This window comes from Cygnus atratus, chromosome Z, assembly GCF_013377495.2.
Source record: "Cygnus atratus isolate AKBS03 ecotype Queensland, Australia chromosome Z, CAtr_DNAZoo_HiC_assembly, whole genome shotgun sequence".
NCBI lineage: Eukaryota > Metazoa > Chordata > Aves > Anseriformes > Anatidae > Cygnus > Cygnus atratus.
Genome location: NC_066396.1, coordinates 49006871 through 49034534, shown reverse-complemented (window position 1 = coordinate 49034534; position 27664 = coordinate 49006871). Strand labels below are relative to the sequence as shown.

General features: G+C 41.3%; 1 protein-coding gene across 3 annotated transcripts; it reads left to right on the top strand.

Moving 5' to 3' along the window:
* Positions 1–570: 570 nt before the first annotated feature.
* On the top strand, positions 571–19522 carry LYRM7 (LYR motif containing 7). 3 transcript variants are annotated; one of them, XM_035569364.1, is made up of 5 exons: positions 571–862; positions 6099–6171; positions 7613–7683; positions 10085–10166; positions 18839–19522. In XM_035569364.1, the coding sequence occupies exons 1-5, from the start codon at positions 587–589 to the stop codon at positions 18913–18915; spliced, it is 579 nt and encodes a 192-aa protein (XP_035425257.1). In that variant the 5' UTR covers positions 571–586; the 3' UTR covers positions 18916–19522. The 3 variants fall into 3 exon arrangements, with proteins under 3 accessions (XP_035425257.1, XP_035425258.1, XP_035425259.1); XM_035569365.2 differs by lacking the exon at positions 18839–19522 and adding an exon at positions 11638–11704; XM_035569366.2 differs by lacking the exon at positions 571–862 and adding an exon at positions 3454–3543.
* The last annotated feature ends 8142 nt before the right edge of the window (positions 19523–27664 follow it).

Here is a 27664-nt window from a genome sequence, read left to right as displayed (position 1 = left end):
TCTGTTCCAAGTGGCACCCGTAGAGAGAATACAAACGGTAAACTACTCAAATAGTTTAATGAGACAAAAAGCGGTAGCAAGTAAATTTTTTGTGGGACAGATAGGAGAGGCAGTAGCTAACAAAAAGCAGTCCCAAAAAGTCTGACTGCACAGTAAATCAATCTTCACCTCAGCAAATTATTTTTATTTTAGATGCGACTAGAACAATACCGATAAGGCTTTAATCCAGAGAGACTTTGTACTTTTAACATATTTTTCTCTGCATGCCGATTAATGATTACAAGTCTCCCTTTAATCAATACTTTCTCCTTGCAACCTTGAAACCCTTCAATCAATATTTTCTCCCTGTAACCTTGGAACAGGTTTTCGGTACGGTTAATACAGCGAATTCAAGATTCGCCACAGAAGCGGAGCAGCATCCTACGCGTGACAGCTGCCAACTTCAGCCACCCCCTCAGACACAGGCCGCCTTCCTGGCCTAACCCAGCCGGCCCGGCCCAGCCCAGCCGACGCCCGTCGGCAGCCGGATCAGTCCCGGCCCGAGGCCCCGGCCCCGGCGCGGAGCGGCACCTGCTCGTCCTCGTAGATGATGCTGGCGGGGATCTCCTTGCGGATGATCTTCCCGAAGATGGTGTCGCCGCCGGGCCGCGCCGCCTGCGCCTTGCTGATCTCGTCGGACATGGCGGCCCCCGCCTGCCCCGCCGCCCGCCCGGCCCGCCGCGCTTCTGCCCCGCCGCCACGCCCCCCGCGGCGCTCATTGGCCCGCTGTCACACCACCGCCGCCGATCCCGCCTCGCCATTGGTCGTCTCGCTTGTCTTTTGGGGATCGGGCACGCCCCTCGTCCCGCCCGGCTCCGGGAGCGTGAGCGCCATGCGGCGCGGAGGGATCCGGGCGGGGGGGGCGGGTGCGGCTGGAGGGAGGGTGCTGCGGCAGTGTGGGACGGTCTGGTTGTAGCCTTGCGCAGGCGGTCCTGTGGGACTGCGTCCCGCTGTGACATGGGTGCTGGTAGCGGGTCGCGTCTGTGTCACGGGGATTCGCAGGAGAATAATGAGTTGCTGTAAATGTCTGCCTGAAGGCCCTGCGCTGTTTGCAGGGGTTTCTGAGGTGGAGACCGTGCGGCTGCTGGCACAAAGCAGGGAGCAGCTCCTGGGCACCGTGGGGTGGTTTTACCCTGTGGGGTGGCTGAACACCATGAGCACTCCTCTAACTCCCCCTCCACAAAGGGAAAGGGGGAGAAAGTATGATTAAAAGATCTCAAGGGTTGAGATAAGGGCAGGGAGATCCCTTGCCAGTTACCGTCATGGGCAAAACAGACTCGGTGTAGGGAGCTTTGAGACATTTATTGCCTATTGCTAACAAGATAAGTGAGAAACACTGAAAACAAACTAAAACACCTTCCCCCATCCACCCTCTTCTACCTCCTCCCCCCAAGCAGTGCAGGGGAACAGGGAATGGGGGCTGCGGTCAGTCCCTAAGGCTTCGTCTCCGCCGCTCCCTCATGGTCCCTCTCTGCCCCTGCTCCCCGTGGGGTCCCTCCCACGGGATGCCGTCCTTCCCGAACTGAGCCTGCGGGGGCTGCCCACAGGCAGCAGCTCTTCAAGCACTGCTCCCACACGGCTCTGTACCACGGGGTCCATCCATCCCCCAGGAGCAAACTGCTCCAGCACGGGTCCCCCACGGGTGGGCGGCAGCTCCCCCCAGGCCCCCTGCTCCTGCGTGGGCTCCTCTCCACGGGCTGCAGCTCCGGCCCGGGGCCTGCTCCTGCGGGGGCTCTCCATGGGCCGCAGCCTCCTCCAGGCCACATCCACCTGCTCCACCAGGGGCCTCTCCACAGGCTGCAGGGGAACTGCTGCTGCCTGCCTGGAGCACCTCCTGCCCTCCTGCTGCACTCACCTGGGGGGCGGCAGGGCTGCTTCTCACTCCTCTCTCCCAGATGCTGTTGCAGAACAGTTTTTTTTTTCCTTCTTTGTTAAATCAGCTCTCCCAGAGGCCCAACCAGCGTCGCTCACTGACTCAGCTCTGGCCAGTGCTGGGTCCTTTTTGGAGCGGGCTGGAGCTGGCTCTGCTCTGACATGGGGCAGCTGCTGGGCTCTGCTCACAGAGGTCACCCCTGCAAGTCCCTCACTACCAAGCACTTGCCACATAAACCCAATACACATCACTGGCTGAAGGACTCTCAGGGTATTTGAGACGCATCCATCAAGCTAGGAGTTGGCTGAGTGGGGTAGGGCACATCTGGGAACCATGGCAGTGCCAGAACCTGAACCTGGAGAAGTCTGACCAGAACCAGGCTGGACAGGGCTGTGGGAGCTGGAGCTGGGCCCTGCTGTGGCATCACTGGGGCGGTGACTGACAGCCCTGGGGCTGAAGGGGGCCCCAGGCCATGAAGGCATTAGTGCATGTGGGGCCCAGACATCTGCCATCAATGGCAAATCTGGTGTGGAAGAGCATAACTCCTTGTTCAAGCCACCTAAAAAACATGCCTATTTTCTCCAATGTTAGGTTGGATTCCTTTCTACTAATTGTGGTAGGCATAAGAATAGGGTAATTGTTTTAACTTTGGAGCTCTTCTTTAGTCCCAGTCAGCATTTTTAAACAAACAAAATAGAGTTTTAAATGCAGCACTGCAGGTGCCATTGGCAGGTGTCAGCAACATCCAGGAAACCAGGGCTCATCGTGGGTAATGGTTTTTTGGGAAGACAGAATCACCTAAGTTGGAAGAGACCTCTAAGATCACCTAGTCCAACCTAACTAACAGTCAGAACCTAACACTAACAAGTCCTCCACTAAACCATATCACTAAGCTCTACATCTAAGCGTCTCTTAAAGACCTCCAGGGATGGCGACTCAACCACTTCCCTGGGCAGCCCATCCCAATGCCTAACAGCCCTTTCGGTAAAGAAGTTCTTCCTAATATCCAACCTAAACCTCCCCTGGTGCAACTTTAGCCCATTCCCCCTCGTCCTGTCACCAGGCACGTGGGAGAATAGACCAACCCCCACCTCGCTACAGCCTCCTTTGAGGTATCTATAGACAAACACCTAAGTCCCAACATCCTATGCCTCCTCCTTTCCCCCAGCTTTACTGCTGAGCAGAACATCATACGGTGCAGGACACCCCTCTGGCCAGGCTGTGTCCCCTCCCAGCCCCTTGTGCACCCCCAGCCTCCTCACAGGCAGGACAGCACCAGAAGCTGAAAGGTCCTCGGCTCTGTGTAAGCACTGCCCTGCAACAGCTTCTGTAGGAGAAGATCAGGTTTGAGACCAGCTGAGGAACCTAAAGGTATACGAGTTAATGGGGCTGGATGACATGCACCCGAGGGTCCTGAGGGAACTGGAGGATACAGTCGCTAAGACAGTGCCCATCATATTAGGGAATGCCCCCGCCCCCCATTTCCCCTCAGGAGCCGGGGACGCAGGGGGCGGGCACCTCCCCCACAGCCTCCCGTCGCCGCCCGGTCCCGCCCCAGGCCCCGCGCCCCTTCCGCCTCCGCCCCCTGCGCCCGGCGGAGCAGGGCGGTCGCCATGGCGAGCCGCGGCCGGGTGAGCGCGGCGCGCATGCGCGGCGGGGGGCTGGGGACGGTGGGGTCGGGTGGGGGGGGGGGTGTGAGGTGAGTGGGGCCCTGCGCTGCCCCCACCCCCCGGGTTCGTAATTTACACCCCGGGGGTGGAAGTAGCGACCGGGAGCAAATTTTATGCTTAATAGTGTTTTGTTATTTTTTTGTTTTTTTTTTTTTTGTTTGTTTTTTTTTTGCTGGCGTTAATTGAGGGGTGAGGACGCGGAACGAGGGAGCGGTGGCCTCCCTCCTGCCCGCGGGGAGGTTGTGGAAGAAGGAGGCAAGCTGCGGGGCAGGAGTCGTTTAGTGGGTAAAATTACATTAAAATAATAAATTACGGCGCAGAGGTGAAAAGCGGGGACAGAATGGGCGTCCAAGCCTTTCACCTTTACAGTACAGAGGACTTCCGAGGGAATTTGAGCCCCTTTCTAGTGCTTTATAGCCTGGTGTCAGGGCTGCTAATACTTAGCATCAGGTGTTAGGGTGGTACTGTGTTTCACCAGATGGCTGTGGGGCACGGAGGGGTGAGTCCATCAGTAACCCCTGCCCCCAGGTTGTCTGAGGTAACCCTTCTGTGGCTTGGTGTGGTGAAGAACTTTCCAGGTGGGGCGTGCAGGTAAACAGGGTAACAGGTAAATAGCGCACACACAACACACACCCCCACCACAGGAAAAAAAAATACTGGAAAATGTTGATCCAACAGTTCAAAATAATCACAAAATGCTTCCTCTGGCTTCACCACACGTGCACGTTTGACTCAAAGCTGTTTGTAATGGTAATTGTGTTATTTGCAAAGATCGTGAAAGATTATGGAACTGAAACAGTAAAATATTCTGTCCAAATAGTATAGTCAAATCTTTAAAATGCATCAACAGATCAAGAAATTTACTTGCTGATTCTCAGTTGTATTGGTGTATTTTCCACAGTTTCAGCCATATAGGGAATGTTTTTTGTTGGTTGTGAATTTTTAAGGGCATGGAGTCAGCAGAGTCCACGTGCTCTGATTTCATATGTAGTATATCCTCAACAACAGGGTACTTAATCATGAATTATAAAGTGCTCTACTCCTCTGAGGTGTAACAAAATTTGAACTTTCTGGTTTTTGTAAGTTGTCCCTTAATAGCAATAAATTTATGTTAGTGTTATGTTATGGAAGCAGTACTAAACTGTTTGAAGGTTCTTACTGTTTCATAGCTTTTCTCTCTTCTGGTCTGTCTTTTTCTGTTCCTGTGTCTCTGGATGAATTATCTTAAAATGTAGCTGAGTGAACAGTTGAGCGGAGGGATGAGAACTTAAATTAAAAATCTAAAAATGTCTTGACATCTGGTGGAAGTGAAAGCATTCAAAGACGCTTGCTGCTTCTTTCTCTGTCACTGAGAGACCAAAAAAAGAGACAGCACTTTTTCCAGGGCCCTGCTAGGATGTATTTACTGGCTGCTGTCCCATCATTGGCTTTTTACCTCCAGGGGACAGGCTTGCTTGCTTTTCCAGTTTACAGATACAAAGCACAGTGATGGATAAGAGAGGCATTTCTCAGTTACAGACCTGCGTTTCCTCTGTTTCCTTCTGAGAAATTTGTGGAATACTAATTGTGAGAAAACAATTCAAGATTATTGTGAGGTACTGAGAATTGTGCCTTCTAGTGGTGCCTCAACGTAAGAGGAAGTGGTAGAAATAACTTTAAAAGGTGTCGCCTTAACGGACTTTTTTTGATACTTGTCACAGATTGGCATGAGGTCAGGAGTTTCAGAGGGTTTCTGTAGTTCGTGACAATCTGTGTGAATAAACAGCCCAAATTATATGCCTGTGAGCAATGATTATCAATATTTTTGCTTTACATCCATAGCAAGATCTGTCATCTCTGCAGTGTAATTCCTAATTTTTCGAGTGCTTGTTTTTAATGATTTTTTTATTTGCTGATCTGGCAGTTACATTTAGAGAAATACTTTATTTTTTGTTGGTTTTGCCCCATTACCTAGAAGTTACTGTAGAAGGTTATAACTGTGTATTACAGGGAGAAATTAAAAATGTTTTTTCTAATTAGTTAATATACAATTTCGAGATCCTTTGGAAGTTCACTTTCTTTACAATGGCTTTTAAGTGTGAGAATACTTTAACTCTTTTTTTTTTTTTTTTTAATTGGAGAATATCCAGTAATGTAACCATGAAAATCTTTGCACAGGTATTCTGGTTCTGTTGTTTGTATTTGATATTGGCACAATAAATATGCTTGCATGAAAGTGTTTTCAGGATTATATCCCGACCATGCCAAATGATTACTTAGAAGTGTATTGCTAGTACTCTCTAGCATCTCAGATTGATTTGTAACATCTAGAACCATCTAGGAATTTTATTTCCTTACATCTGCTTTGGCTGCAAGCTATTTGATCAGGAATTGAAGTAAAGTGTTTCAGGTACTGATTTCATACCAGATGTCATACTAAAAGGCAGCAGTGTGAAAGCCACAGCACTGTTAATTGCTCGTTTTAACTAAGAATCTTGCTGGCAAACAAGCTAATCCTATTGATGTTGTATTGACAGGTTTTGAAGCTTTTTAAATTGCTACACAGAACCCGGCAAGAAGTTTTTAAAAATGATACCAGAGCCCTTGAAGGTAAGATAGATTTTTGTGTGATGGATGCTTACCTACCTTTTTGTGGAACTTCTTCTCTGTGTGTTACATGCCTGAGTAAGATGGATGCTTACAGTATGTGTCGTTGCCGTGTCTGTGGAGACTTGATAGGGCTTCTTTGTTAATGTTACAGGGATGCTGCTGCACCTGTGCTCTTTTTACTAAGGGTGTAAAAGTGATAAAGGGAGCTAATAATACTCCCTTTTCCAGAGGAGGTGATGATGCTTAGTATTGACTCGAGCCAATTCTGCAGCTCCTGTTTGTATTTAGCTGTGCTAACTCTTCTCTCAAGACCAGTGAGTATGTGATGCAAGAGCCAAAAATGCAAGGGAAGGAGATGGGAGTACTTCTTTTGTTCTCAGTATTGGCCTATGCCTATTTTAAGCAACTGTAATTTCAGTAGTAATTTTCCTGTCTCACCCAAACAGTCTTTTCAAGAGAAATAGCAACTGTATTTTGTTCTTTCTCTGTATTCTTTGCAACTTTTCCCATTTTTGGAAATTTTGATATTTTTTTTTCCATTTCTTGTTCGTTGTGATGGCATACAGAGAAGACAGGCAATATGAAGCCATGAATGTTTATTTCTATTGACTTGTTATCATAAACAATGCTGCTGTTGTGAGGGAGGGTATATCAATGCCATTGTATGAAAAATAGCTGGAGAGGGGAGAATTTATATTCAGATGTTTTCATTCTTTTGTGAAATGTGTATGTACATATTTTGTAAGAGAGAAGGAGCTTAAGGAGTAGGCAAAAGAACATACAAAGAGAAAACTCTTAATTATCTTTCATTGAATGATTCCTTTCCACATTTTATAGACAATTATTGGGGAAACCTGTTTGTGTCCATAAACAGACATCCTTTAAGTTGAAATAAAAAACTGACCCTTAAGAGTCAAGCTTCTTAAGGAAACCATCTGTTTTTATTGAACTGTGGTGGTCTTCTGGGATTTTTTTAGCTTTTTTTCCCCTCGTTCCTTCTCTTCAGTCCAACCAGAGCATGTTTAACTCTAAGTGCTGGAGTTTATCCTCTTTATGTATGGCTGCCCTTCAGGGGATAAATACTGCTTCTGCAGTAACTGACACTTTAGTAATGGCCTCTGTATGTCAGTTCTTTTTAAGGCTTATAATGCTAGATGAGCAATGAAAGCACTGTATTTTAGTGCTGGACCAGTCAACTCAAAATCTGACATCACCTGAAGTCCATGGAAATCTTGTATTAAGACTTTGGACTGAGTGCACCAGGAAGGAAATGATGTCTTTCTTTTAGGGGAAAGGAGTAGGTAGCCAAAGGAATATAGACATAAGCCAGGTTAACAACCCCGAGGCAAATGTAATGGTTGTGGGATTGTGAGCTTTGACAGTGACAAATCCACGATTATGATTTTGTTCACACTTTATTTACTTTGCTTGCTTTATTTAGCTGCAAGACAAAAGATAAATGAAGAATTTAAAAATAACCAAAATGAGACATCTGAAGAGAAAATAAACGAGGTATTTATTTGTTTGCATGTTTGTTTTTTTTTTTCCAATTTGAATAAAAATACTTATAAAAGGGGAGCCTTTTACTTAAAAGATCTCTAAACCAACACAAATGCTTACTGAATCATTATGAAAGCCAGGTGAGTCAGAAAAGGCTTTTCCATGGATCTTTTTTTATAGATAGTATATCATAGAATTTTGCACGTACAACAATATATAGGGAGAAGGCTTCTTCTGGTATTCCAATTTGCTTATTTTGAAACTTAGCACAATGTTAGTGTTAGTGTTTTATGTTGCTATTTTTCAGGAACATATTTGTTTTCCTTATAACACACCTGAGCTTCGTTCACTTAAGTTTACCTGTTTAGTTTGTTGTGCAGAGAAGCACAGAAAGAGGGAGAAGATTTTAAATAATCTGCACAGTTACTGGCAGAGACAAGAAGGTACTTTGATTCCTGATCACAAATGAGGTGGCTTCTTTTGTAGGAGGTAGAAAACAGGCAAATGGTCATGACTATTGTAGCTCAGAGAGATTATTTATGCTATTGGGCCTTTTTGGCTTTTTGTTGTTCGGGTTTTTTTTTGCTTCTTTCCTCATGGTGCATTGAAAGGAATAGAACATTGCATTACCTTTGTTCAGTTATTTTAACACATTCTACTGAGTAATTCTTCTAAAATTCACTGAGGTGTGAAATGAAAATTCTCTGTTAGCTATTTCTGGTTATTACTATCTGTTTGGAGGAATAATATAGACATTATCGTTCAGCCTTGTAAGGGGCCACATTTCCAGTTTCATTGGGTGCTAGTGTGTAGCTCTAACACTGACAATAATGTGTTGTAAAGTGCTTCCATCTGTCCCTTGCAGAAATAAGTCTAACCCTTTCAAACTTTGTAGCATTTCTGCTTTTTGTCAGGCCCTAGAAGTAATACTTCTTTGTTTATGTTCCAGGTATCTGCTTTGTTAAATTGTATGTTCTGTGTGTGATAGGTGTACAAAAAAATACTTGCTGTAGTTTTTAAAACTATATTTGTTAGGAGTGGCAACCAACAAAATACATACGTAACTTTTTTAATATGGGTTTATGATACATTGATTTAAAAAAGTCAGTGGAAGAAATTCTTGACTTTCATCAAAACTGCAGTATCCTAGAACACCATAGAAGCTGGGTGTTATATATATATATACTGAAGTGACTTGAATGCAGAAGAACTGAATCAAATGACCTACAGGACTTTTAAGAATCTGGAAAATTATTTGCATAAACACCAGGGGAATTATTGTTCAACTAACAAAAGTAAATGCTGAGCATCCACTGTTCATTGCTTTGCCAGAGTTGAAAGCCGCAATATCTTCTAATATGACATCATATATTAAAGTATGTAGTGACATAAGGAGGTAGGAGTAACTGTCAGCAATATTAGAATGTGAGATGCAGCTGCATCTACGGCAGCATTTTAGTTCAGAACAGGAGTGCGCTTTTAAAGTTACCTTGGTTGTCTCCACATACTGTGATTTGGCTTCTTTTGTGAAGCAGTCTCAGAGCGCACGACAAGTCCTTTAAGATGAAGCTGAAATGGAAGGTGTGCTTCAAGAGCGTGCAGTCTGGCTGCTAATGCACATTGCACAGGGGGAACCAGAAGATACCTAGTCCAAACCCTTTAAAAGGGAGAGGGTGCATAGAAATTTTGTGTGGATGCCAAGTCCTCAGCTCCTATTTGTACTTTGCAAAAATCCTCTCCTGTTGGTACGCACTACTTCCTAGTGTAGGCATGTCTCCCAGAGCGACTCACTTGTGCTAATTCATTTATTTCTGATGAAGGTATCGTGCAAACAAGTACTACAGTTCTGGTAATTGCTCAGCAAAATTGGCAAGGATTACTCTGTTTATCCTTTTGATGAGGGAAGGAATTCTGGGCTTTTTGCCAAATATTAATGCCTCTGCTAATCATGGTCCTCTATGTATTTTTTCATTAACCCTCAGTGTTCTTGTTATATTTTGCCCCTATTTTTGTGTCCTTATTTCAAGAGCAGGAATGTTAAAAGAGCCAGTTTGCGCTTTCGTTAAAGGGTACTTGAATTATGTTATTGAGGCATTCACTGATATCTGTGATCATTGGAAAAGAGTTAATTTTTGTGGTAATTGCATTATATTTTATTCCTTTGCAGGTTTAATTGGGTGTATAGATTTTATACTGCTGTATGCTACTGAGCTTGTTTCCTTCCTCTCATGCTGTAGCTTGTATGTCAGCTTGTCTGGTACTCCATGACCTCCAAAGTGAAGGCTATGTATAGATCATAGGTAGCTTATTGAATAATAGAACTCTTGTATTTGAATAGCTCTCCAATGTAGAAAATACCTTCAGGAATAATTGCATATTATTTAAATTGCTCTTTTTTTTTTTCCTTTACTAGCTTCTGAAAATAGCTTCAGATGTTGAAGTGATCCTCAGAACTTCTGTTATTCAGGCAGTTCACACAGATTCCGACAAAATACGTGAGTAAAGCTGCTTGCTTAAAGATGGTTAAAAATGTTGTAGTTTGCTTAGTTTTCAAGTTTTACAAGCATTTATTAGAGGGATAGAGTGGGCAGAAGTCTTCCTCTTGTTTGTTTCTCTGCCCATACAGTATAATATAGTATAGTAGTGGTACAGTATAATTTAACCAGTAGAAGTTTCAAAGATACAAATTTTCTACACAGTTGTTTTTTGGTTTTGTTTGTTGTTGTTTTTTGAAATATGGAAGCTGGTAGAAGAGAGGCACAAACTGCCTTTAATGCCCTCATGGAGAAAAATAAGTTTAATTGGTACCTTAACCATTAGGAGTGGCAGCAATTAGTTAGCAAGTCAAGTTGCATGTGCTGGATAATCAATCAGTGTATGTCTGAAGGAATTAACCACAATTTCTCTAGGTTTTTGCTCTGCCAAATAGGTAGAAGCTGCATGAGGAGAATTAACAAATGCAGTGTGTATGCTGCCTATAGAATAGCTTTTTTTGTACAGGGTTGTTGTGTTCTATCCAAAACCTTATTCTGACAACTTAAGTTGCAGGTTCTCCCTTGGAATATGCCACACAACGATGACCTTGATGGAAAGGCCTATCAGATTCTGAGATATTGACTCCTGGTTTGGAAGTCCTCTAGTCTTGTAGGCAGACAGAAGAGAAGTAGTAGGTTCAGTTTACACCAAACAGCTGTGTAGTGGATTATAGGAGAAGTCTTCAGGTGTATACATCATTTCCTTTCTCTTCTGTTTAGGAGGAAATTCTTCACTCAGAGGGTGGTGAGGCACTGGCACAGGTTGCTGAGATTGTGGATGCCCCATCCCTGGAGGTTTTCAAGGCCAGGGTGGATGAGGCCTTGAGCAACCTGTTCTAGTGGGTGGTGTCCCCGTCTATGGCAGTGGGGTTGGAACTGGATGACCTTTGAGGTTCCTTCCAACCCAAGCCATTCTATGAGTTAGTGGTGTCTGTAAATCTTTGTGTCTGTTTTCAGGCTTAGAATAGCCGTAATGATCAAGGGCAAAGATATGTCTAGACTGTGTTGGCAATGATTCTACAGTGATCCTAGGCAGATGGCAGTGGAAGAGTAGGAACAAAGCAAGTACATTTCATATCTTCCAGGTGTTTACAGCTGACAACACCTCCAGAGCCAGGGATGGTTTCTGTTTTAGTTATCCTCAGTGAATTTCTGTATCGTGTACTTGCTTCCATCAACCCATGCAAATTTCTTGCATCCAGGTGTTTTTATCAGAGAATTTACTATGGTTTGCATGAAGCAGTGCTTACTGTAGTACGTTTGGAGTGAAGTCCTGCTTATGAATCACTATCCGTTTTCACCAAGCTTCTCATGGGTTTTTAAGCCCCTTGTTGCCTTTGGTTTGTTTTCTATATCTGTGGAACGGCTTCTCTGTGAAACAACTACTGAACGCTTGTGATCATTCTGTTGCTCTTCTTTGCATTCTTTCCAGTTCTCCTGTATGTGTTCAAGTGAGGAGGGCATCAGAGCTAACACCAGTCATCAGGCTATGGGCAAACCTGGAATATTTCATTTTTGGCTGCCACGTTCATTTATTTATTTTTACTAAATTACATTGTTTTCATTAAAATCATTTAAGTGGTCAAAGGAAACTTTATCAGTTTCTTTGCATTTGGTATTTTTTTGAGCCTGCGTGCACTGAATGTCTCTACATTAAAAACTATTCAGGTTGGTATCATTGGAAAAATAGTCTACTGTTCAATTCCTTTTCCAGGTCATTTAGAAATACGTTGAAAAGCATGGATATCAGTGAAAATATGTGTAGAAAACTACTTTTGACACCCCTCCATTGCGAGAACTGTTCACTTACTTTTCGCTTCCTTTCATTACTTTTCACTTAGAATCATAGAATATTCTGAGTTGGAAGGGACCCATAAGGATCATTACGACCAAAACCTGGATCCTCACAGGACCACCCAAAAATCAGACCCTGTGTCTGAGGGCGCTGTCCAAACACTTCTGGAACTCCGGCAGGCTCGATGCCGTGACCACTGCCCTGGGGAGCCTGTCCCAGTGCCCGACCACCCTCTGGGTGCAGACCCTTTCCCTCACACCCAGCCTGACCCTCCCCTGTCCCAGCTCCATGCCGTTCCCTCGGGTCCTGTCGCTGTCCCCAGAGAGCAGAGCTCAGCGCCTGCCCCTCCGCTCCCCTCGGGAGGGAGCTGCAGGCCGCCATGAGGCCTCCCCTCAGCCTGCTCTGCTCGGGGCTGGACAAACCAAGGGACCTCAGCTGCTCCTCATACATCTTCTCCTCCAGACCCTTTGCTGTCTTTGTAGCCCTCCTTTGGACACGCTCTAATAGTTTTATATCTTTTTTATACTGTGGCACCCAAAAATGCAAACAGTACTCGAGGTGAGGCCGCACCAGTGCAGAGCGGGACAATCCCTTCCCTCGACCAGCTGGCAATGCTGTGCCTGATGCACCCCAGGATACAGTTGGCCCTCCTGGCTGCCAGGGCACACTGCTGGCTCATATTCAGCTTGCTGTTGACCAAAACCCCCAGATCCCTTTCATTGGGGTTGCTCTCCGTCCTTTCATCCCCCAGTCTGTATGTATAACCAGGGTTTCTCCTTCCCAGGTGCAGAATCCAGCACTTGGATCTGGTTAAACTTCATATTGTTGGTGTTTGCATAGCCCTCTAGTCTGTTAAGATCTCTTTGCAAGGCCTCTCTACTCTCACAAGAGAGTCAACAGCTCCTCCCTATTTATTGTTGTCCACAAACTTCCTTAGTATACTTTCAAGTACTGCATCCAAGTCATTTATGAAAACATTAAAGAAAAGTGGCCCTAAAATGGAGCCCTGCAGAACCCTACTAGTGACTGAATGCCAGCCTGATGTAACCCCGTTTACTATAACCCTTTGATCCTGACCTATCACCCATCATATTATGTGTTTGTCTAGCTGTATGCTGGATATTTTGTCCATAAGGATGTTGTGAGAAACAGTATCAAAAGCTGTGCTGAAATACAAAAAAAATCCATCAATTGGCTTCCCGTGGATGACCTTGTTATGGAAGGAAATTAAACGGGACGTTCCCCTTATGAACTCATGATGGCTGCATTATCTTTCAGGTGTTTTTCAGTAACTCCTAAAATTATATTTTCCATAATTTTACCAGGTACGGAAGTGAGACTGATAGGCCTGTAATTACTAGGTTCATCTTTCTTGTCATTCTTGAAAAATGGGATAACATTTGCCAGCTTCCAGTTGACTGGGACCTCTCCAGATTCCCAAGACCATTTGAAATTAATTGAGAGAGGTCTCATGAGACATCAGCCAGCTTTCCAAATACCCTGAGATGAATCCCATTGAGCCACATAGACTTGCATGCATCCAGCTGGATAAGCAAATCCTGCACAAGTTTGGAGTTGGCTGGGAATTTATCATTCCCACAGTCATGGTCCTCCAAATCAGGGCTGAGTATCCCAGGGCCCATCATTGGTGTTGAAGACAGACATGAGTTAAATGTCTCTACTTTGTCTACATCCATGTTTGTGAGGTGACCACCCTCATCAAGTAACAGACCTACATTATCTCTGGTCCTCCTTTTGCTGTTACCATACTTTAAAAGTCCTTTTTGTTGTCAGCCGCGGTGCTTGCCAGCTTTCACTTTAACTGAGCTTTGGCCACACAGATTTTCTCCCCACCATGGCAAACAGCATCTCTGTAGTCCTCCCATGTTGCCAGACCTCACTTCCAGTGGCCGTATGCTTTCTTTTTCTGCATAAGCTCTAGAAGAAGATTCCTGCTCAGCCCAGCTGACCTTTTGCCCTGCCTGCTCGACTTCCAACATTTTGGAATTGCCTGCTCCTGTGCTTTTAAGAGGTGGCACTTAAAAATTGACCAGCACTGATGGACTTTGCACAGTTTAGCCAGCGATATATCCATGCAAGACCTTCTGTCATTATACGGCTTCCATTTTCTTAAGAACGTTCTTTGAGACATTTCTGGGAATGCAGGCATGCTGTGGCAGTGTGACAAAAGCTATTTAGAGAATGCCAACAGGGGCTGTAAGGCAGAATTTCCATCACAGAAAATGGAATCCAAATGGATTCATATTCAAATACTAATTTATGTTCTAATACAATGTGAATGTGTAAGGATAGGGTTAGGAAAGTTAGAGTCCACCTGCAGTTGATCTTGGCAAGGAATGTGAAGGACAGCAAGAACAGCTTCTTCAAATTTAGCAGTAGGAAGAGGAGGAAAAGTGTGGGTCCACGAGTGATTAGGGTAGGGGACCTAGTAAAAAAGGACATGGAGTAGGCCAAGGTATTCAGTACCTTCTTTGCCTTATTCTTTCCTCATAAGATTTGCCTTCAGGGGTCCCAGGCCTCAGATATCAGTGGAAATATCTGGAGCACGAACAACTTACTTTTGGTAGAGGCAAACAAATCTAGGGAACACTTATACAGATGGGGTATACGAAAATCCATGAGACCTGACGCAGTGCGCCCATGGTGCTGAGGGAGCTGGCTGATGTCATTGCAAGGCTGCTCAACTGTCTTTGAAAGGTCATGGTGATTTGGGAAATTGCCTGGGGACTTGGAGAAAGCAAATGTCACTCCCCTTTTCAAGAAGGGCAAGAGGGAACCTGAGAGACTACAGGCTGGTCAGCCTCACCTTGATTCCTGGGAAGATGGCAAGCCAATTCTCGTGGAAGATGTTTCCAAACATACTAAGAACAGAAGGGTGACTGTGAGTAGTCAGAAAAAGTTTATGAAATCGTGCCTGACAAACTTCATGCCCTTCTGTGATGAAAGGGATGACTTAGTGGGCATGGGAAGAGCATTGATTGTCGTCTTTTTTGACTTTAGCAGGGCTTTCAGCACTGTCCCCTGTAACATCATCATAAGAATACAGTGACGGAATTGCCCCTGCCTAATTTTACAGAATTCTTGGAGAAAAGGTGACGACAAAGTTTGCATGGTAGATGGAGGTCTTTCAGAGTCTAGTATTAGCCAGGGAAACTTTGTCATCTAGCAATAAATGCTACAGGGTGTATTTGACCTTATGAACACAAAGGATGTCATTATGCAGTTTCTTGCCTGTTAATTTTTTCTCTGTATTTGTTTTGGGTAGGTCTAGGCTCTGCTTCTTGCTATGCTTGATATTTCTGTAATAAGAATAAAATAATAATTTCAAAACAGCCGTCACAGTTTGAGAGCCATGTGTTTTGTGTGTGTTTGGAATATATATTGAAGAGAGAAATATTTAATCTTGACAGGTAGTGAGTCATCATGTAAAAGATCAGGAATGCTTAGAAAAGTGTAGAGCATTATGTTAAAAGTTCCCAGAATAAGAATGAACACTATTAAAAATGTCAAGAGTGGGTAGATATTCCTGCTTAATTATACAGAGAGTATTCAGTGAAGCTGGAATTTACATTTACACCTAATACCCCAAAAAAATCATTTTTGATTTTACACAATAATTCATAAAGGTCATGGCAATGTTTTTTTCTTTGTGGCCAGAAGCAGGTTATAAGTCAAAATACAAAAAAGCAGAAGATGAAACTAAATGTATGGCTTGATATTGTAGTAGAAAGAGTAAAAGCAAATCTCTTTCCAGAGAGAATATACAGACATTTATACCGTACTAAATTGATCAGTAACAAAACATTAGTTCCTAAGTACCATTGCTTGAGCAGGTTTCTAGTGTATTTGTGTCTTTCCTAAGAATCCAGCTTTGATTAATCAGATAGGACTGTGATAGAGGCAATTCTAGTATAGCTCTTATTATAGTATTAATGTCACTGGTAGTAGAGAGTGTGCCATTAGAAATTTTTGAAACCATATCCAGAATTTTAAGGGAGTTGTCACCACAGTTTGGTAACAGTTTATGCTGAGTAGCATGGTTAGTGTGGTACATACTTATCAATGGGTGTGGTTTCCATTGCTGCTCCATTTTTTGAGTATGTCATACTGCTGTTCCCATCCTTGCCTCTTTGTAAAGAAAAAATGTCTAAGATTAAAAAAAGGAAAAAGTTGGAAGTGGGACTTTAACTTTCAGTTCAGTCTATGGATAGCTGTCTAGAGGGCTTCCTAGTTTTATTTTTCCTTTCTGACATTGCAAGCAGAGTTTTGTCTGTAAAAGCCGTGCCTGGAGCACTTGCATCTTTAAGGAAGTGGTATCTTTTGACTCGTTAACTGTGCTTCTTTTAACTTTACTTAAAGCAAGCATGTACATGATGAAAATAATCACCTTCTTTTTACTCCCCTTTGCTTTTTGGTACCTGTGAGCCAGTTTACAGAGGAAAGTTTGTTGTAGGAAGTCCCTCTGTAGGTACATGAGTCCGCTTAAGTAGTAAATTGAACAGGTATTCATTTTCAATACAGCTTTGATTTAAAAAGTTGTAGTAGAGTAAGGTCAAACTCCTTAATTTTTATTCTCTGTGGTAACTTTCACAGTGCCAATAGAATTTCAGTTATCTCCTATGTTGTTTTTGTGGTATCATCGTGTGTTACATGAGAGGCTTGGTGCTGATTTAGAGGAAAAGAAAGTTATTTTCATTTGCAGATTCAAGGATAAGTAGCCTTTAAGAAGCTTTCAGTTGTGTTCAAATAGATATGAAAATGTGTTTATGGTTTTCTACTTTAGAATGGAAGAAATATTGTGAACTTGTCTTGCTTCGGAATGAGCTATTCTTTAAGTTACTACAGTTAAGATAAAAACATTTAAAATCATTTGTAGTGCGTCTTAAGGTGGCTGCTTGAGTTGCTATTAGCTGGCAAGTAAAAATAAGTGAATCTGTTTGAAAAGTTAACTTTTCATAGCGTTTTATTTTAGTGCTACATGTTTATTTTAGAAAATTTGTAGGTTGCTGTAATAGAAAGTGTATTGGCCTATATGGAGTGAAAATGTGAAATACCTACATTTGGGCTGTATAAACTTAGTAATAATTAACTACTAATTAATTTTCTTGCTTCATTAAAAAAAAAAAAAAGAGTTTGAAGTGATTAGTTCTGTCACATGAAAGAAGAGAGGGGAACAAGAAACTAGGCAAAATATGTTTCAGAAGCCTATTGCTGCAGTTTGTTTCCTTAACTGAGTTCATAATCTTTTGACTCTAACTTTTTGTATTTTAGCTGACAATACACGATTTAGTTACATATGCTGTTTTTCTTTCTCTGCAATCCTGCATCTCTGGTCGTAGGCAGTGAGAACAAATATTGATTGGTAAGGGGAACGTTTTCCCTAATCAAATGATATTATTGCGTGCTGTCATAACTTTAGAAACAGTGCACAGGGCAATGTTACACTTTCCAAAAAGAAATCGGGACTGCTGTGTATAGTCAAGTTTGTATTTACTAGTAAATTAGGTTGAACTTTCCTTACTAGAGATAAGACATTTTCATTTAAGAGCTTGTTAGTCACATTAGACAATTTTTCATTTTTTTTCCCCAAATGATCCAGTATGAGTTACGTTACCCAGCATGTTCCATTCTATTCTGTTCATTTTGGTTTCTAATGGTACAAGTAGAGTTTACATTTTAATAACACATCACACATGCTTACATGTTCTGATTTTTTTGATATGCTGAGTGCATAGCATACGTTCAAAACTTCTTTTTAAAGGAAGGTTTAAAAGTTCTTTCAGTCATTATCTGTTTGTACTTAGTGTTTTTCAGTACTTTATATCAAATTCTTTTTTAATTTCTGTTATCTGTTTCAGGTGTGTATATCAATATGACTTGTCATAAGATTAATTATCAGTCTTTTCACTGTAAGAGAAACAGAATTGCAAGTTTATTTAAAGGTCTTAGAAACTTATTTAATGGATTGCTGTCAGTCCACAAAGGCAAAAGGAACATAACCTTAAGGAAATCAATTTTCTTTCTTACAGTACACAGGGTATCAGTGTACTTGGGACAGAATGTTTGTCATTGCACACATGTGCACACGTACATTTGTACAGGTTTGCTATATGCTTAGCTGATATCTGACTTAGTCAAAGTACAGCATTATGATTTGAGCTGTTTGTGATTTAGTTTGTACTGCTTGAGCAAATCCAACACAACACAGCTCCTTCCCCTCAGGAAGAAAGGACAGGCTGATTTCTAAGAGCTAAAAGGCAAGAACTAACCAGAAACAGGTTAAAGTGATGTGTAATTAGACAAACCCTGACCTGATGCAGTTCTGTGAGGATATAGCGGGCATAATTGTCATTTGATGCTTTCTTTTTCTGTTGGCCTTTAAGGCAGCTGTGACAAGATGATTGTTACAGATTAGATTTCAAGAGGTTGAAGTGGAGGGCTATGCCAAATTTAATGTTAACTTTGGGAATTGTTGAAGTAAACATAATCTGACTCAGGAGCATTAAAATTGCCATTTTCTTTCTTATTAAGAGCTATTGCAACAGTTTGACATTTTTTATGAATTATTAATGCTATTAAAATATTTTCAGTGTTGCTAAAAGGAAAAAGGTGAAGGAAATATTCTGTCTAGCAGAGGGTAAAACCAGTATAATTTTGTCTTAGATAGTTACCATGATGCTGCTTGTATGTATACCAGAAGTTTAATTCTTATTTTAGTAACCTGATTTTTTGTTTGTAAATGTTAAAACAACTTTATGATTTTAAGTAGTATTTGCCATAAGATGATATTTGTAGGTTTTTTTTTTTTTTTTTTCAGTGCTCATACCCAGGAAGGATCTGCTGCAAGACAATACTCCTTACCTTGATAAACCAACGAAAAAGCATGAATCCTGAGGAGAGTATGCCCTTCTCCCCAGTAGGATAATATCTGGTAATGAGACCTGTGAAAAACAGCAGTAGATACCTGTCTTAACTGTTCTTCAAATTTTAATTTTTATTATTATTGCCAAGAACATGGACTAAAACCAAACTGTTTTTAAGTTTTACTGTTTGTTATGATATCATCATGGACATCTTTTGTGGAAGACACTAATATTTCCACAGAAGTTTGAGACACAGTTCCCTTAAAAAAAAAAAAGTGCATAACTATATATATATGTGTGTATATATATATGTATGTAGTGCTAAATTGTGTTACTTCAGCCAGGAAGTTTTTAATTATGGTAATTATCAGACGGAGATTGTTTCCTAGCAATCCAGTGTTTTTGGAAACTAAATGCAAGTGAAATGCAGTTCTTAATCCTGATAATATTTATAAGTTTATCATCAATCATATACTGCTTTGAACTAGTGAAAAACCATCTTATGGAGCTCAACGTTAAGTTTATGCTTTGACCCAAAAGCATGATTTCTGAAGTTGTTTTTAACTGTACACTAAAATACTGTAATGTTTGAGACTTCTTAAGGTTGAATAAATTATTCTGGTGTTGCAGATGGGAAAGCATGTGTAGTGTTTTTCTTCTGGCTCGCACCTTTGAACAAGTAGGGTTGGCAGGGTTTGAGTTTGTGGTTGACAGTGGAACAAGAGAATTTAACCATAACCTCACCTCAGGATATTGCTGTAGATATCAGGGTCTGTGAGTAATTTTGTTTTTGTTTATCTTGTGATTACAGTATTATAGTAACGTAATGAGGCATTTTCCAAAGGAAAGTGTCTTCTTACTTAGTTGCAAGTGATCTGACTTGCCTAGACTGAATTTATGGTGAGTTTTACTAAGCCCTTATCAATTCATTTTATTTTTTTAAAGAAAACTCATTTGTTTCTCACTGAACTAATCACAGAATTTCGTTCACTTCCATTTTAATTGGAGCCAGCCATACACAGAATCTTCTGTTAAATCAGTATCAGGTATTGTGTTAGGATGTAAGTGTAGTAACACACAAGAATGAGGTAGCCAAGTACTAACGTACTACGCTATTTCAGATCCAAATTAACCTACTTAATAAGTATCAAAGATGTCAGTATCTCATATCCCTGTGTTTTCTGACATGGACTGTGTAAACCAAAAAAAAATAGTACTTGAATCTAATCTTTCCCTCACATAGTGTGGCAACAGGGCAAGTACTTATTTTTTTTAAAACTATTGCCTCCAGCTGCCATGTGCAGCGTAGCCAGCAGTGAATACATGTCAGTAACCCTCTTTCAACTGCACTGATGTTTTCTGCATCATAGCTAGATGTTAGCACACAAATGATCGGAGGTAGAATGAAATGCCTGCAGTTCTTTCTGTTTGCTGTGGTCTGGAGGCTGCAGTACAAAACAGATGTCTTGGTCTGTAGTGGATGTGTTGTTGTAGCCTCTTGTGTCACTTCCGAAAGGACAAACTGCATTATACTTATGGTTTCCCATCCCTCTGGAACTTGCCTTTTTTCCTTAAGGAACTTAAGAGAGGAATAGGCAAGGGAGAAAGAATAGAAGGTAGTTGCATCTGCAATGAGGAAACAAAACAGAACATTACCATATGCGAAGTGACTAGTTTTTAAGCAGAAATAATTTAGCTGTGTTTTGGCAAGAATGACAAAATATCCAACCATTAAGGTATAGATCCTGTGGCATACTGAAATTAGAAGAGAATTCATCTCCGGTAGAGCCATTGCTTTAGGGTAGGGGAATAGTGTACTAATGATGTTACCCTTCAGATTGATTTCATAAAACTGTGTGGCTTGGGAGGTCTTTACTCTTTTTATAATGACGTAAAATAGTATTGCCCGTTACCTTGCAAAATACGTACTGAAAAACTCAGTGATGCAAAACTCAGTGATGCTAACAGTAGATGGCAGTGTTTCTCATGATGTTTGAAGAAACTGCAAGTGGAGAAAGGATTTGCATGTGACTATTACTTTGGTATTGTTGTGCTGTCATGTGTTTATTAGGTTTTAATCTTTCATATGAATTGACACATGAATAGAAATGGAAATAGCAGATCTGGAATCCAACAGGCAGTTGTATGTTTCATTGTGCCTACATCCTGAAAACTCATAGCAAAAATACAGAATGTGTTACCAGAATAATATACACAACTGCTGAAAATAAAGGATATGATCAAAACAGTTGACAGAAATCAATGGTCATAGGAGCAATTTTCCTTACACTCCTGTGCAGTATGTTTATGGTTCTGCATATTAGCATTCCTTGTTCCTGCATTCATGGGCAGCAGAGATGAACTGAATTTTCAAGTGCTGAGATGAGGAAAATTTAATTGATAGACAAAAGACTACTAAAGTAAAAGAGTGACAGGCTTATTAGTTGTTTGTGGATTAGCTGGTGTAAAGGCTGGTTTCAGGTCTGTTCAAGGTAGCCACATGCTTAGTCAGAGTTTGATAGAAGAATTGTCACCTCAGTGATTGCATTTAAGAAAATTCAAAGCACTTCAGTTTTTGACATCATCTACAAGATGTCTGTTACAGCCTTCAGCCCTGGCATTCTCCTCGTGAAATCTTTTTGTGTGCATTGCAGCTTTAATGAAAGCATTAAATACAGCCAAGCAATTTTTCCTGTTTAAATATTACATTTTTTTTGTTGTTCTAACCACCTTTGCCTCCCCTTTATTTAACGTGGATTCTTACTTTTTTTTTTTTCTTCAAAAAAAGCATAGTCTTTCAGCATACTCATAGTACGTTTGCTGCAGGCTGAGGTTCACAAAACACAGTGACAAATTTAATCTGTGAATTGATTTCGTTTGCATGATAGGTTTTGAGCTGAAGATTTTATGGTCTTCAAGTGAAGGTGGCTGTGCTAATTTAGCAGTGCCAAATTAATCCCTTTCTCTGTGCACTTTGGTAAAGGAAGCATTTAGCTGCTATTTTTATGGGGACTGCTGTTGTACACCACAGTGTGACTCCACAAAGAGTCGATCTAGAAGTAGCATTAAGAGTTTAATCTGGAAAAGTGGCTTGTACTTTCCCTACAGTGCTGAGTTCTTGAGCAGTTTTTCAGGCAATATGAGATCAAAAAACCTACGACAACTTCAGTGACTAAATCTAGCATTAGCATTTTTTAGAGGTCGTGCTAGCTGAAGGTGCTGGACTGGACAGAATACTGCATGGATAGCATCATCAGCCATGTTTGTATCATACTGGACCTGTAAATAAAGTAATTGAGCTTCAAGTACTGGCAGTTCTTTACGCTTCCTTTACAAAAGGGGAAAAAAATATTGACAACTGCTAAAAATAAAGGCTGACCAACTTACAGGAAGATCTGAGTCCTAGTACTTCCCTGCGTTAGATAACTCTTTCCAAACTACTCACAAGAATTTATCCTAAGCTCTGGAATTCAATAGGCTGTCAAATCTTAGATTGTTAACTTTATTACTTATGGAAATTACTTATTTCACACAAAGGACAAATTGCAACATGAATTCATTATTAAGGCTGGTATTTTACAGCTACAAAGGTCTGATATTTTGATAACTCTAGTAGAAATCCAGTGATCTCTGAAGGCATGTGTATGTTGCCAGTATGGGGTACTTTAAACTTGTGACGTAAACATCCGGATCTTTTGAATTCTGTTGGAAGACTGCACTATTGAAGTGTTTATGAGAACTTTATTCACTTTTTTAAAAGCTGATGTTTCCTGTGACTTTGCATTTTCTTCAACAACAGTAAATTCGGAGAGAGGAAAAGAGAGGAAGGGCATATCTTTATACTTCGGTAAATATCAGTAAGTTTAAATAATCTTTTCTTTTCATAATCCTTCAGCTTTCTATCTCACCTACCCAAAAGGATATGGCTTGAGTCCAGGACTAGTTAGGATTAAATAAACAGCATGTGAAACTAAGGTCTGTAGAAGTTGGGAGGGGGGATGGCATTCCCTACATTAAGCCGTAAAAAATGGAAACAGTTCTCCTGTTACGTCTGCTACTGTAGTAGTTGCAGATGTAACTGTAACCTTCCCTCTGAGGTCAGTGGTTTTATGCAAAGGTTGATTCACCTGCCCCTGAATTACACTTACCAGATGAAAGACATCTCCGGAGCTGAGCATGAGAATTTTGTTGTTCTGCTGTCCATGCAGTAGAGCCCTGGTAACAAAAAAGAGCAGAATGTGACCTGTGCAATACTCTGTACCTTTTCCAGGCAGTATGTAAAGGAAAAAAAAATCAAAAGGTCATTACAACACTTCCTTTCTGTTCCAAGTGTGTATTTAGGATAAAAACCTTTGTTCTATTTGCTGTCCCCGTGCAGATGAGACAGCGTTGATATTCCTGTGAAGATTTTTATCTTTCAATTCAAACATTTTCTGTTTGGAAAGGCTGCGTTCAGGTTTTGTCCCACAAGTGGGGACAAATTACAATATGCAGAGGTACAGCCTGAAGTCAGTTTTTGGTGGGATTTTTGGAGAGTCAGCACAAACTCAGACTGTGAAAAAACAAGTGGTTTTAAAGAGAAGGGACAAGTTTGCACTTTTCCCTGTTAGCTGTGTCTGACTATGTCACAGCACAAAGGGTATGGCCTTCAGACTGTAATTCTTTTGGGTGTGATATCCAAGGCTACATTATATAGTAAGCTTTCTGCAGCAGTTTGGCTGACATGGTATAGTGGAATTAAATAGATTTTAAGCATGTAAGGTGGGAGGAAATTCAACATGGAAACTTAATGTTGGACTAGCGCTGTATCAGTATGTTCTTAAAAAGAAAAAAAGTCTAGAAATTGATGTTCATTGCATTGTCTTTAATGTGTGGTTAGAGAAATCATGGAGGTTAAGGCTTCAGGCAGGCAGAACGATGTCAGGTATGCTGCTTGCTACTGTTTTGCTTTAGCTGCTGCATACAAAGTCATTTTAAGGAAGTTCTGACTACAAGGGCAGAAGACCTGGGACAGAGTTATAAAGAGCATGTTACCTGGCTTTGTCAGAGTGGAAACTTAGGTTATGATATGCCAGTTGCATTAAATGACAAATGACAAGTGATGGCATGCAGTTCAGCATCCTTCCCATTCCCCTGTAGTGGATTTGTAGTTTGCAATTCTGCTTTAAGGTGAATTTTAGTATTTCTTTCACAATTTTTTGACTACATCTCACTGATACATTGCAACCATAATCTCAAGTGATTGCGGCCTTGAGGTCTTCACAAATTAGAGAGTTGGGCAATCACCAACAACATGAAGTTTAACAAGAGCAAGTCTCAGATTCTGCACTTGAGAAGGCACAGCCCTGGCTGTACATACTGAGTGAGGGATGAGGGGATGGAGAGTAGCCCCACAGTAAGGGATCTGGGGGTTCTGGTCAATGGCAAGTTGAGCGTGAGCCGGCAGTGTGCCCTGGCAGCCAAAAGGGTCAGCCGTATCCTGGGGTGCATCAGGCAGAGCACTGCCAGCCTGTCAAGGGAAGGGATCATCCTGCTGTGCGCTGCGCTGGTGCAGCCTCACCTTGAGTACTATGGTGTGCAGCCTTGGGTGCCACAGTATTAAAAGGACGTAAAACAGATGCATTCCATCATCACTTGAGGGCAGAGGACCCCAAAACTGCAAGAAAAAAGTGTATATATTAAAAAAAAAAAGAAGAAAAAAAAAGTACATATGTTGTTTGTGTGATCAAGAAATCCTGTAAAGCTTGCTACAGATTTCCTCATCGTGTTCTTCTACAGTTCCATTTATTCAGAACTTAGTTTTCAAGCAGATGAAGTGGTTACCTAAGTTATTTAAATATACATTAACTCAAACCACAGAAATTAGGTCAGGTGATCTCCAAACAACTTCTAAAAGCCACTCCCTCTACTCCATGTCAAAGAAAAAATAAATAGTGAGAACTGAATTTTAAAGAAAGAAAAAAGCACACAAACATCTGAACTAAACTGCCTGTAATGTCTGGAGCAGCTTTAAAATTAAAATCCCACTGAATAGTAGGAAAACTACTTTTGTGGGCGTAATGCAGATTTTAGCAAGAAGAAAAGAATTATTAAGAATTTTCTTATTTTATGAATTACTTAGTGGACTGTTATATTTGGAAACCACTAAATGTTAGTGAACAAAGGTGCAAAAAGCTACCATAAATATTAAAACAGAACAAGGAAGAATGTTTTATAGCCTTTCCAATGTGAAATTAGGAATAAACAGTAATTAGCTAAACAGTATTTATTCCAAGGAAGTATCTATATGCATAAGGAAATGCAGAGAAATGAGCCTTAGTTTTGGCTGGTGTAAGACAGCATGCTTTTGTAGTGTGAATACCCTTCAAATGCATGCCTTTAGAAAGAAAGGTAAGACTGGGGTGGTTTGACATCCTATACGTGGGGCTATGAAGGAGGAAAGAAAATAAAGGCTGGGTATTAAGAAAAACCTGGAATGTTCTCATTGATGGCAATTAGAGTCTGCTCAGCGTATCTTTGTAGTGAAGTATTGCCTCCAGGAAAGTGGACACACTTCTTATCAGGACATTTCAGGTCACACCTCCCACCGTACTAAAACATACACAGGATGCACATTAGAATGAGTAGGAAGGACGACTCATCTGGATGCTGGACAAATAATAGGTTGTACCAGCTATACTGTATGTAGGTTAAAATAATTCAGAAGCAATGTGCTCAACCACAGTGGTGGCACCAGCGGCTGAAAGAAGGAGAGATTGTTATGCCTGTACCATTGCTTACCAAAAAAGTAGGAGAAAAGGAGAAAACTATGGAAAGGAAAGGAAAGGAAAGGAAAGGAAAGGAAAGGAAAGGAAAGGAAAGGAAAGGAAAGGAAAGGAAAGGAAAGGAAAGGAAAGGAAAGGAAAGGAAAGGAAAGGAAAGGAAAGGAAAGGAAAGGAAAGGAAAAAAAGAAAAGGAAAAGAAAAGAAAGGAAAGTAAAAAGGAAAAGAAAAAGAAAAGAAAGGAAAAGAAAAAGAAAAGAAAGGAAAAGAAAAAGAAAAGAAAAAAGGAAAAGAAAAAGGAAAAGAAAAAAGAAAGGAAAAGAAAAGGAGAAAAGAGATTGTGCTTCACTTACTTAATTGAGTAGGAATATAACCCTGTGTAATAGTAGACCCTTGGTGTCCAAAGCAGGAAATCTTCCTGCCAGGTGACTAGGATGAAAACTCTGTGAGCCACTAGGCTTCTTTTTTCATAATAGTTTATTTATGAACATTGTGCATTTGACTTCTCCTACACGTGCCCTTCAGGAAGTCTTTGTCATTTTCACAGATGCTGTCAAGTGCTATCTGTTAATATTGTATTAACCTGGGTTATCTAATCCTTACCCAGCAGATGGGTTCTGCATATTCTACCCCTGAAAAAAAAAACTCAGCTAGAAATCTTCAGCAGGCACTCTGCTGATATTTCCACCAAGCTAAATGTGTGGGAAAATGTTCTATATCAGTGGAAGCATCCACATGCTTGAGGTTCACTCAGTAGCTGTTCCAGGGCTGTGAGAGGATTTCTTCTAAAGGCTGAAGCTCTGGTTCTGCTTACCTATGTAATGTCAGCCCATGATAAGCTTTGGCTTGTGTACTGTAATTACAGCAGTCTTAAGACGAGATACAGAGGTTGATGGGTTTTTCTGCCTCTGCTGACCTTCAAGGAGTTAACAGCAGCATACTCTGTGCCAGATGGCTGTATATGCAACATGTAAATCATATCCCGAGTCCATTAAAACCAGAAAGGCCAGAGCTTCTTGTGCCCTATCTTTAAGCATCAATCTCACGACAAGGAAGTAGAAAGACTCTGAATGGAAATACAGGCTTACAACCCCAGGGTGTGTAGCCCTCAACCATGCCATTACTGCTGCAGGAATGGGAGAGGACTTTTACCAGGGACTGTCTTAACCTCCTTAAAGCATGACTTTATATGAAAATTCCAGCAATGTCGCATATTAGAGTATGATCTGGTCAGTGTTTAAGTAAATACATGTTCTTGCTTACATAAACGGCCCAATAAAATGCAGTGCTTAAACGCTTGCAGAACTGGCAGCTCATTCTGTAATGGTAGTTTGCCAGGGAAATAAGGAACTTGGGAGCAAATCTCCTTTGCCTTATGCACAGAAGCAATCTCATTGAATTCACCTCTGTGCATAAAGCAAGTAGGATGTGGCACAATCTTCTAAGTGAGCCAAGCTCATGTACGCACTGGGTAGCTTTGGGTAAGTAGTAGGCTAAAAGCAATGCGGAAGTCAATAGAAAGGGTGTGTGACCACCCTATCTCTGGACCCATTTTAAATCCCCACCCTGGAGAAGATTGGTATAGATCTTCACCATGGTGATTGGTTTATTTTCAGAGAATAGCTTTGTGGCTTGTATCTTGAGTTTTCTATCTCTACTGACAAGGCAGCTCTTATCAAAGAAGCATATGTGGTACAGTTAACTATATATATATAGGATTGTAGCAGTCCAACAGGATACAGTCACTGAACCAGCTGCAGAGGACACTAGTAAGGCCACCAGGCTTTCTAACCTGCATTTACATACAGCATTTTGGTGTGAAGCAACAAGATGTCAAAGAAATCCAGCAAAGGTGCAGTGTACTGAGTGCTTACACAATCACACTGCTGTGAACATGCTGCTTCAAAAAGCAAAGTTAAATGCAGCTTCAGTTGTTTCATCATCTTGGCTTGTGCTCATCTTTTTGCCTTCAAGTATAGGATATTAATGATTTTACAGATTCTACCTGACTGAAGGAGT